Raw genomic sequence first — 12,207 nt, 5'->3', positions numbered from 1 at the left:
TCATGATCTCAGCCGAAGGCAGACGCTTAACTGATTGAGCCACCCAGGCGCCCCTGTAATAGGTACATTTGTATCATCTATATAATTTTTACTTCTGGGAAAGATGCACATACCAACATAGTATGATTTATATATGGACAACAGACAGTAGCCAATCTTACTGTTCATTTCTCATAAGAAAGGAATAGAAATTATTATACTGGGAGCTTCAGGCCTAAAATACAGAATTTGACCCGTGGTTTCTGAAAACATCATGACCATACTTTTCCCAGAAAAATGTACTCACATAAAGGATATCTACTCTACCTTAGGAGCTATTAGCTAAGCCTAAGGAGTGCTTCGTGTACCTGTTGGCTATTTGCATTTCTTCTTTTGGAAAGACTGTCTATTCAGTTCCCCTGCCCATTTTTTAATTGGATTGTTTTTTGTGTGTGTTTGTTTTTGGATGGGTTTTGGTTTTGCTTTTTGTTATTGACTTGTATGAGTTCTTCATCTATTTTAGATATTAACCCCTGACCAGATACATGATGTGCAAATATTTTCTATTTCATATGTTGCCTTTTCATTTTGTTGATGATTTCCTTTAATGTACAGAAGCTTTTTGTTTTGATATAGTCCTACTTATTTACTTTTGGTTTTGGTGTCAAAGCCAAAACATCATTGCCATGACTGATGTGTAGAAGCTGACCACCTATGTTTTCTTCTAGAAGTTCTATGGTTTCAGCCCTTATGTTCAAGTTTTTAATACATTTCAAGCTAATTTTTGTGAGTGGTTTGAGGTAGGGGTCCAGTTTCATTCTTCTGCATGTGGCTGTCCAGTTTCCCCAACACCATTTACTGAAAACACTGTCTTTTTCCCATTGTCTACTTTTGGCTCCTTTGTCATAGATTATTGACCATATACACATGGGTTTATTTCTGAGCTCTCTATCTGTTCCACTGATCTATGGAGGTTGCCTTTCCATTTTCTTGATGGAAAATTGTTTGTTTTTGCCTTGGTTTCCCTTGTCTGAGGGGACAAATCCATAAAAATATTGCTAAGACCATTGTCTAAGAGTTTACTGCCTATGTTTTCTTTTAGGATTTTTATAGATTCAGTTATCACTTTTAGGTCTTTAACCCATTTCGACTTGATTTTTCTGTATGATGTAAGAAAGTGGTTCAGCTTCATTCTTTTCCATGTAGCTGTCCAGTTTCTCAGTGCCATTTACTGAAGAGACTGTGTTTTCCCCATTGAACTGACCATATAAGCATGGGCTTATTTCTGGCTCTCTACTCTGTGCCTTTGATCTTTGTGTATTTGTAATTTGAGGAGGATGGATATTAACTCTTCTTTAAATATTTGGAAGAATTCCCCTGGGAAGCCATTTGGTTGTGTACTTTTCTTTGTTGGGAGTTCTTTGATTATTAATCCAATTGTGTTACTAGTGTTCGGTCTTTTCAGATTTTTTATTTCTTTCTGATTCAGTCTGGAAGGTCGTATGTTTCTACAGATTCATTTCTTATAGGTTGTCCAATTTGTTGGCTTATAATTTCTTGTAATAGTCTCTTATAATCCTTTGTATTTCTGTGATGTCTGTTGTAACTTCCCTCTTTCTGATTTTATGTATTTGAGTCCTGTCTCCTTTTCTTGATGAGTCTGGCTAAAGCTCTATCAATTTTGTCTATCTTTTCAAAGAACCAGCTTTTAGTTTCATAGTTATTTTCTATTTTTTTAAGTCTCTATTTATTTTGGCTCTGATCTTTATTATTTCCTCCTTCTACTAAATTTGGCTTTTGTTTGTTCTTTTTCTAATTCCTTTAGGAGTAAGTTTAGGTTTATTTAATATCTTTCTTGTTCCTTGTGGTAAGCCTGTGTCACTATAAACTTCCCTCTTAGAACTGCTTTTGCTGCATCCCAAAGATTTTGACCCTTTGTGTTTCCATTTTCATTTGTCTCCACGTATTTTTTGATTTCCTCTTGATGTTTTTATTGACCCATTGGTTGGTTAGTAGCCTGTTGTTTAGCTTCCACTTGTTTGTGTTTTTTTTCCAGTTTTATTCTTGTAATTGATTTCTAGTTTCATACCATTGTGGTCAGAAAAGATGCTTGAGGATGCCTGGGTAGCTCAGTCAGTTAAGCATCTGCCTTCAGCTCAGGTCATGATCCTGGGGTCCTGGGATCAAACCCCGTATCGGGCTCCTTGCTCGGCGGGGGAGTCTGCTTGTCCCTCTCCCCACCCCGACTCATGCTCTCTCTCTCTCTCTCTCTGCCCCTCCCCACTGCTTGTGAGCACGCTCCCTCTCTCTGTCAAATAAATAAATAAAATCTTTAAAAAGAAAAGATGCTTAATACGATTTCAAACTCCTTACATTTATTGAGGTTTGTTTTGTGGCCCAACATGAAATCTATCCTGGAGAATGTTCCATGTACACTTGAGAAAAATGTGTATTCTGCTGCTTTAGGATAAAATGTTCTGAATGTAGCTGTTAAGTCCACCTGTTCTCATGGGTCATTCAAAGTCACTGTTTCCTTATTGATTTTCTGTCTGGATGATCTGTCCACTGACATAAGTAGGGTGTTAAAGCCCCCTTCTATTACTATATTACTGTCAGTTTCTTCCTTTATATCTCTTAATATTGGCGTTATAAATTTAGGTGCTCCTATATTGGGTGCATAGAGATTTACAATTGTTATAACCTCTTGTTGGATTGTTTGCTTTATCATTACATAACGCCCTTGTCTCTTCTTACAGTATTTGTTCTAAAGTCTATTTTGTTTGGGGTGCCTGGGTGTCTCAGTCCATTGAGCATTGATTTGGCTGAGGTCATGATCTCAGGGTCCTGGGATCGAGCCCCGAGTAGGGCTCCATGCTCAGTGGGGAGTCTGCTTGAGGATTCTCTCTCCCCCTCTGTCCCTTCCCCCACTTGTGCATGCTCTTTCTCTCTAAAATAAATAAATCTTAAAATATATATATATAAAGTCCATTTTGTCTGATAGAAATATTGTTACCCTAGCTTTTCTTTTCACTTCCATTTGCATGGAATATTTTTTCCATCTTCGTGCTTTCAGTCTGTATTTGACTTTGGGTCTACAGTGGAGTCCCTTGTAGGCAGCATATACATGGGTCTTGCTTTTTTCACCCATCTAGTCACCCTGTGTCTTTTGATTGGAGCATTTAGTCTATTTATGTTTAAAGTAATTATTGATTGGTATGTACTTCTTGTTATTTTGGTCATTGTTTTCTAATTCTTCTCTGTTCCTTTCTTGTTCTTTTTTCTTGTGATTTGATAACTTTCTTTAGTGTTATGCTTGGATCCCTTTCTCTTTAGTTTTTGTATATCTATGATGAGATTTTGGTTTGTGGTTACATGAGAATCACGTAATATTTGCTGTATATAGCAGTCTATATTAAGTTGATGGTTGCCTATGTTTAAACACATTCTAAAAGCTCTACGATTTTACTCCCTCCCTGTATATTTTATATACAGATACCATATTTTACATTTTTTAAATGTTGTGTTTCCCTTAACTGATTTAAAATATGATTTCACTACTTTTTTTTTTTTTTAATTTTATACTGGCTTTATAAGTAATTGATCTACTACCTTTGTTATATATTTGCTTTTACCAGTGAAATTTTTCCCTTCATAATTTTCTTCTATTTATGGCATTTCCTTTTCCACTTAAAGAAGTCCTTTTAACATTTCTTGCAAGGCTGGTTAAGTGCTGATCAGCTTTTTTAATTTTTAATTTTTGTCTGGAAAACTAACTCTCCTTCAGTTCTAAATGATAATCTTGCCAGGTAGAGTATTCTTAGTTGTAGGGTTTTTCCTTTCTACATTTTGAATATATCATGCCACTCACTTCAGGCTTGCAGTTTCTGCTGAAAAACAAGCTGATAGCCTTTTGGGGTTTCCCTTGTATAAACCATTTTGCTTTCTTTTTGTTGTTCTTTAGATTCTTTATCATTAATTTTTCACCTGTTAGTTTTTAAGTGTCTTGATGTGGGCTTCCTTGGGTTCATCTTGTTTGGGGCTCTCTGTGCTTCCTGGACCTGGATATCTATTTTCTTCCCAAGGGTTAGGGAAGTTTTTAGCTATTATTTCTTCAAATAAGTGTTTTGCCCCTTTCTCTCTTTCTTCTCTTTCTGGGACCCCGATAATGCAAATGTTAATCTGCTGGATGTTGTCCCAGAGGTTTTACAACCTATGCTCATTTTAAAATTTCTTTTCTTTGTTTGCATCCTCCAATTTGCTGTTGATCCCTCCTAGTGTCTTTTTCATTTCAGTTATTATAGTCTTCAGCTATGACTGATTTTTAAAATATTTTCTATCTCTTTTTTGACATTCTCCCTGTGTTCATCCATTCTCCTGAGTTTGGTGAGCATCTTTAGGACCACTACTTTGAACTTTTTATCAGGTGGATTGCTTATCTCCATTTCATTTAGTTTTTTTCCCTGAGGTTTTGTCTCATTCTTTCATTTGAAACGTTTGTCTATGTCTTCATTTTGTCTTACCCTTTGTGTTCGTTTTTGTTTATTAGGTAGGTGAGCTATGTCTCCTGGACTTGAAATGATGGCTTTATATAAAAGGTGTCCTGTAGGGCCCAGCAGCAGAACCATGTGGTCTAGAGATGGCTGTTGTGTGGGCTGCGTGTGCCCTCCTGTTGTGACTGGCTGCTGTGGTTGCGCTGGTGAGTTAGGGCTGGTCCCTGGCATGGCTGACTAATAGGCCTGGCTGTAGTTGTACTGGGGAACTGGACGGCAGGCTGCTTACCCAGCGCAGGAGCCTCTTTGGAGAGGTTCCAGGCCCAGCCAAGCCTGGTGGGGAAAGAGCTGCTTTGGAGGGATTGCCTGCAGTAGCTGCAGTCTGGGTGGCTGTGTCTACTGGGGAATGCTGGGTCAGGGCAAACAGTGCTAACACGGTAGATAGAAAGCGTCAGAACTGGCTTCTGCAAGCATTCGGCCAGCTAGGCTGAAGGAAAGCAAGAAGAATGGCACCTGCCAGCATTCTCATTCCTGGATAAAATTCCTATAGATACATGACCCTCTGACACATCACCTAAAACCAGTCAATAAACCTTTGCATATAGTGCTTTTCACACAACTGCTGCTGTGTGGGGTCTCACACTGTGTGCCCCTGTGTGCGGGACCTTTAGCAGTGGAGTCTCGGTTTCTTACAGCCCTCCGGCTCTCCCAGAGTTAAGGCCTGCTGATTTTCAAAGCCAGGTGTTATGGGGGCTCATTCTTGCTGCTCAGGTCCCCAGGGCTGGGGATGTCCACTGCGGGACTCCTCCTTTCAATCCTTGGGGAGAACTTCTGCACCTGTGATTTCCTTCTTATGTGAGGGTTGCTGTGCCTGAGGTTTGTTTCCCCAGTGTGTCTCTGCCCCTCTTACCTTTCTCAATGTGAGTTTCTAGTTCGAGGCTATGATATATAAAGTTGCTAAGGACACTTGCAGATGGTTGTTTGTGAGGGCATATGTTTTATTTCTTCTGGAATTCCTGGGTTGTATGGTCAAGTGTATGCATAACTTTTAAAGAACCTGCCTGTCTTCCAAGATAACTCAACATTTTTGCACTGCCATAAGTACCGTATTAGAGTTCCAGGTGTTCCACATGCCCGTCAACACTTGATATTGTCAGTTTTTAATTTTTGTCGTTCTGTCATCTTTGTCATTTTTGTCATTGTGGTGTTAACTTGCATTTCCCTAATAACTAAATAAATAAAGTTTGACAGTTTTTCATTGGTTTTGCATATCTATATTAATGAAGCCTCTGATCAAATCTTTTCCCTTAAAAACTTGATTTGTTTTTCCTTTTTAATATTAAGTATAAGAATTCATTGTATATTTTAGATATTTTTCTGTTTTGTAAATATTTTCCTTCTTTGTGGCTTGCCTTTTCATGCTCTTCCTGGGATGTCTTAAAAAGCAAAAGCTTTTTTATGAGTCTCATTTATTATTTTCTTTTATTATAATTGTACTTGAACTTAAAAAATATTTTTTTAAGGTTTGTGTCCTGCGTAAGATATCTTTCAAATCAGCTATCACAGACATTTTCTTCTTTCTTTTAGAGGTTTTATAATTTTAGCTCTAACAGTTAGGTCTATGATCCATTCTGACTTCATTTTTATATGGTGTGAGGAAAGGAGAAAAAGTCATACTTTTCCGCATGGATATCTAATATCTCCAGCATCATTTGTTGAAAGGCTTTAATTTGAAGAACCTTGTCACCAGTATTAGTTTTCTAGGGCTGCCATAGCAAATTACTACAAAATGGGTGACTAAAAACAATAGAAGATTATTCTCTCATGATTCCGAAGGCTGAAAGTCCAAAATCAAGCTGATGGCAAGGCTACACTCTCTCTGAAGGCTCTGGGGAAGAATCCTTCCATACCTCTTCCCAGCTTCTGGTGACTCCCAGCATTCTTTGGCATTCCTTGGCTCATAGCAATATCACTCCAATCTCTACTTTCATAGTCACATGGCATTCTCCCTGTATGTCCAAATTTCCCTCATCTTACAAGAATTGGATTTTGGGTCCACTCTAATCCAGTATGGCCTCATTACTACCTAATTACTTCTGCAAATATCTTATTTCCAAATATGGTTACATTCTAAGGTATTAAGTGGATATAGATTTTGCCCATTACAGCACATCATAAAAAAAAATGACAATATACGAAGATCGATTTCTAGATATTTCATTCTGTTCCATTGATCTGTATCTCTATCTTTTAGCCAATACCACTCTGTCTTGACTACTGAAGCTGTCTAGTGGGTTTTAAATTATTCAGGTTTCAGGGTCTTTCAAATTAATTTTGGCTGTTGGGGGGCCTGGGTGGCTCAGTCAGTTGAGTGTCCAACTCTTGATTTTGGCTCAGGTCATGATGTCAGGGTGGTGGAATCGAGCCCCACATTGGGCTCTGCACTCAGTGCATGGAGTCTGCTTGTCCCTCTCCCTCTGCTCCCCTCCCCACTTTCTCTCTCTCTCATAAGTAGGTAAAGTAAGTAAGTAAATAAATAAATCTTTTAAAAAATAATAATTTTTGCTATTCTAAGTCCCTTACAATTCCATGTAAATTATTGAAATAGCTTATTAATTGCTTCAAAACCTTACTGCTGGGATTTTGGTTGGGATTGCTTTGAATTGATTGATAAATTTGAATTCTTAATAATATTGAGCCTTCTAATGCATGAATGTCTTCCTTTCAGTAATGTTTTATAGTGGACAGCTTTTGCATGTGTTTCGTTAAATTTATTCTTAAAGTATTTCATATTTTTGGTGTTATTGTAAATGTTTCACAGTTTCAATTTCCAATTGTTGACTGCTAGTATTGAGAAATACTATTGATTTTTGTATATTGACTTTGCTAACACACTCATGAACTGTAGTGGCCTTTTTGTTGTTGATTTCTCAGGGTTTTTTACATAGATAATTATGTCAAGTACAAATAGTTTTACTTATTCCTTTTTTAATCTGCATATCATTCATTTTCTATTAATTACCTTCTTGCCCTGGCTAGGACCCGCAGTAAATGTTGTATAGAGATGGTGAGATCGGCCCTTCTTACCTTGTTCCCAGTCTTAGGGGGAACACATTCAGCCTTTCACTATCAAATATGATTTTACCCATGTATTTCAGGAAATTCTCTCCTATTTTAAGTTTGCTGAGAGTTTTAATTTTGATTGGGTGTTGAATTTTGTCACATGCTTTTTCTGACCATATATGCCCCCCCCAGATTCTGATCATATGATGAATTACATAGATATTCAAATATTAAACCAATCTTACATTCCCAGGAAAAGTCCCACTTGATAGAAATTTATTGTTTTAAAATATATTGTTGGAATCTATTTGCTGAAATTTTGCTAATTTTTTTGTCTATGTTCATGATGGATATTGGTCTGTAGTGTTTTTGTAATCTTTGGCTGGTTTTGGTGTAATATTGGCCTCAAAAAATGAATGTTCCTTCTTCTCTCAGCTCTAGGATTTTTTTTTTTTTTTTTAAGAATTCTCATTATTTCTTCCTTTGGTAGAATTCACAGCAAAGGCATCTGGGCCTAGAGTTTTCTTTGTGAGAAGGTTTTTAACTATAAATTCAACTTCTTTTGGGCTACTTGAATTATCTCTGTTTTGCTGTGACCTTCAGTAGCTGTGTCATTTCATCTAACCTGTTGAATGTATCAGCGATAAGTTTTTCATAATTTTCCCTTCTTATTTATTTATTTTTTGTTTTTTGTTTTTTTTAAATGTCTATAAACTCTGCCGTGATGGCTCATTTCTCATTTTGGTACTTTGTATCTTTTTTTCCTGATTGGTTTGGCTAGAGGTTCAATTTCATTGATCTTTTGAAAGAATTTAGCTTTGAGTTTCATCGATTTTCCTATTATTTTACTATTTTGCATTAATTACTGTTCTTTCTTATTTCTTCCTCTGCTTGCTTTGTGTTAATTTGCTCTTCTTTTTCTAAATTCTTAGATGGAAGACTAGAATGTTGACTTGAGACTGTGCTTCTCCAATAACTTAATGCTATATAATTTCTCTAAGCCTCTCCTTTAGCTGTGGCCCACAAATTTTGGTAAATTTTTAAATTTTTGTTTTTAAGATTTTATTTATTTGAGAGAGAGATTATGGGGGCGGGGAGGGGGAGAGGGAGAAGCAGACTCCCCGTTGAGCAGGGAGCCTAAGGCGGGGCTCAATCCCAGGATCCTGAGATCATGACCCAAGTCAAAGGCAGACGCTTCACCAACTGAGCTGCCCAGGCTCCCCTAAATTTCTTATTCAAAGTATTTACTAATTTTGTTTATGGTTTATTCCTTGACCTATGGATTATTTAGAAGTCTGTTATTTTCTAAATATTTGTGGATTTTCCTAAGATCTTTCATTTCTTTCTAGTTTGGTGGTCAGAGAACATACTTTGTATGATTTAGATAGTTATCTCACATTATTGAGACTAGTTTTATGACCTGGAATATGGTCTATTGTAATGGAAGTTTCACATTCACATATAAAGGATGTGTTGTGCTGTGGTTGGGTGGTGGGCAGCAAAAGTGTTCTCTATTACACAGTGGTCAGGCTGATGGTGTGGATCTAGTTTTCTATATAGTACTGATTATTTGCTCTATCCATTACTCAGAGAGGAGTGATGAAATCACTAATGACAGTTGTAGATTTGTCTATTTCTTCCTCAATTTCTAGTATTTTCTGCTTCATGTACTTTGAAGTTCTATTATTATGTACATACTCATTTAGGATGGTATGTTTCCTTAATAAATTATCATTATGGAATGTTTCTTGTGCTGAAGTCTACTTTATGTGATGTAAATATGGCTTCTCTAGTTTTTTTTTTCATAGGGTTTACATGGAGTGTCCATATTTAAATTGGGTTTCCTAGATGGACGGAGTTGGGTCACGCTTTTCCGATGATATCTGATCATTTCTGACTTGTAGTTGGCACGTCTATTTACATTCGCTGTACTAACTGACGTGGCTGGCATGAAATTTACCAGCTCGCTATTTGTATTCTACTTCTCCCGTCTCCTTTTTACTTTTCCCGTCTTTTCCTGCTGTGCTTTGGATTGAGTGCTTCCTAATCCCATTTCCCCACAATTGACTGATGAGTTACAATTTTGTTTGATTTTTTAAATTGATTACTCTGGGACGGTGGTTATCAAAGTGCATTCCAGGGTCCGTGAGATCCTTTTAGTGAGTTTGTGAAGTCAGAACTATTTGACAGGGGGTATTTTTAGGAGTGGTTTAATAAAACCTGTAAGTTTTCAGCTGAGTTTGGAAGACAAATAGGCAGACAAGAAGAATATTGAGAAAAGTTTTGGGGGAAATGAACAGAGCCTCAGTGACCTGTGGGACAAGATCAGTTGGAATCACAGAACGAATAAGATGGGGAGGGGGCAAAAGATATTTGAAGAAATGATGATTGAAATTTTTCCAAATTTTATTGAAACTATACACACCCAGATCCAAGAAACTTAATGAGCTTTGTCCAGATTGCAATGACCTCCTCTCCACTGTACTCCATCATTTCCTGTATTCTTATCCCAGAACATGGAACATTTCTGAATGCACTTGCCTGTCCCCCCATACCAAGTTGTGGGCAACTTTAAGATGGAATAATGCTTGGCACGTGATAAATACTTGAGAAAACAAGAGTTCTCAAAGGCTGCGTGCATCACAAATTTTGCTTATTTTGCTTATTTCAGAAAGGGAAAATATAATTGATTTGACTGACACTTCTTTTTCAAAATATGGCAGTATATTGGCAAATCAATTGATCTGAGTTCCTAAAAATTATTTAGGCAATAGCTGTACTTTGGGACCTCATGTTTAACATGAAAAAGGAATAAATTTATTTTTTTATTTTTTTATATTTTTTAAAGATTTTATTTATTTATTTGACAGAGAGAGAGAGAGACAGCGAGAGAGGGAACACAAGCAGGGGGAGTGGGAGAGGGAGAAGCAGGCTTCCCGCCGAGCAGGGAGCCCGATGCAGGGCTCTATCCCAGGACCCTGAGATCATGACCTGAGCCGAAGGCAATCGCTTAACCGACTGAGCCACCCAGGCGCCCCGAAAAAGGAATAAATTTAAAATCAAACTCTCAAATGGAAGTATATATCATAGCATGCCTGCATTAAAAAATTGTACTGTTCTACTGTTAACACTTCATTTAAAAAAAAAACAAACAAAAACCTTTCCTTTCAAGTTGTGTTTTAAAGCAATTTACCTGGCTTGCAAATTGACTGCTAGGATCAGCTGAAATAAACACACCATCTTGATCCTTTTGAAATCCATCGTGAGACCAATATGCCAGGTCAAAAGTAAATGTCTTCCTATGTTCTGGATTCTTAGGGTCTTGTATGGTTGTGGTGGTCCTGGAATGCATGGAAATCACACATTTGCTCCCAGAAGTCTTCTCTCTCTATAGTCAAATTACAAATTCAGAGTTAATCATTGTAGTTTTTCTTTGTCATCCAAGTTATTTTGCAAGTCTTGAGACATACCTCATAAAAAATTAAGTCAGGTACTTACCATTTATTCATTTTGTTCTCTCTTATTCTTAGCAGCTGTTAATGACAAGCAGTGGCTCTTGTACCCCCTCAGAATTGTTGAAAGGCTTGTCTCTAGTGATGTTAATTTTCTGAGAATAGCCTAACACCCAGCTATGCTAATAGCAATAACTATAGCAACAGAGAACTTCCCTGTTTCGCTCCCCAGTGGAACTGGTGAAAATTATTCATGAAAAAAATGAAAATGGAAAAACAACCAACCATTTCAGTACTCTGGAAAAGGTCCTCCGGGCAGACAGCCAATGACAAAACATCTCTTCAAGGAAAAGTACCACAGTTGTTTAGAGAGTCGAGTCTGGTATCTGAAGCAAGACCATTCCCTTCCTCTCTCCTGCCCGCTCAGCCAGGTGGAGACTCTACTCCAGCCTGCTGCAGCCAACGCCGCAAGGCTGCCTCTCTCCCCAGATTCCAGGAGCAGGATACCAGCATTTCACATCCTACCCTCACCTCCCGTGAGAGACTTGGTGAGAGGTGGGATTCCTTCTTCTACCCAGCACCCACGCATGCAGTGGAGGCTCTACTTCGGATGCATCCCACTGAGAATACGAGGCTGCTGGCCATGCTTGCTCCAGCCCCTGGGGGGTGTCCATGCCAGGGCAGATAAGCTGAGAGGATCTCAGGCTGCTTTTCCACACTCACCAAATGCTGGGCTTCTAAAACAGGAAGCACCTTGCATGTCCCCGCCCCCGGACCCAGGGACCATGATTAGAGAAAAAAAAGGATTATAATGGAGACGATGGACAGTTGGGTACCAATAAATTAGATAATTTAGATTAAATGGGCAAATTCTTAGATACAGAACTCCTGAAACTGACTCAAGAAATAGACAATCTGAATTGACCTATAACAAGTGAAGAGATTGAAGTAGAAAAAAAAAGAAAAAGAAAAAAGAAAAAGCCTAGAGGGTTTGGTTTGAATGCTGATTCTACCAAAAATTTAAAGAATACCAATTCTTCATAAACTCTGCCAAAAATAGAAGAGGGAATACTCAAACCTGCTTTTATGAAGGCAGTGTTACCCTGATACCAAATCCAGACAAAGACATCACAAGAAAATGGAAATGCAGACCAATATCTCTTATGAATATGGATGCAAGAATCCTCAATAAATTATTAGCAAACCAAATCCAGCAACATGTA

The 12,207-nt window shown here is 37.8% G+C and overlaps 1 protein-coding gene across 1 annotated transcript in view; it reads right to left on the bottom strand.

Moving 5' to 3' along the window:
* The window catches only part of LOC116622694 (kinesin-like protein KIF28P), a 45,506-nt gene extending 34,189 nt beyond the window's left edge, over positions 1-11,317 (bottom strand). The window contains exons 1-2 of the mRNA XM_032389250.1: positions 11,270-11,317; positions 10,726-10,920 (exon numbers count right to left, since the gene is read on the bottom strand). Of these exons, the coding sequence (XP_032245141.1) occupies positions 10,726-10,920; positions 11,270-11,272 (198 nt within the window). The 5' untranslated portion in view covers positions 11,273-11,317. The remainder of the gene's footprint in view (positions 1-10,725; positions 10,921-11,269) is intronic.
* Positions 11,318-12,207: the final 890 nt, after the last annotated feature.

This window comes from Phoca vitulina, unplaced genomic scaffold (assembly GCF_004348235.1).
Source record: "Phoca vitulina isolate PV1807 unplaced genomic scaffold, GSC_HSeal_1.0 scaffold54, whole genome shotgun sequence".
NCBI classification, from domain to species: domain Eukaryota; kingdom Metazoa; phylum Chordata; class Mammalia; order Carnivora; family Phocidae; genus Phoca; species Phoca vitulina.
Note: the sequence above shows the minus strand (reverse complement) of the source record. Positions and strands in the feature narration are given on the sequence as shown.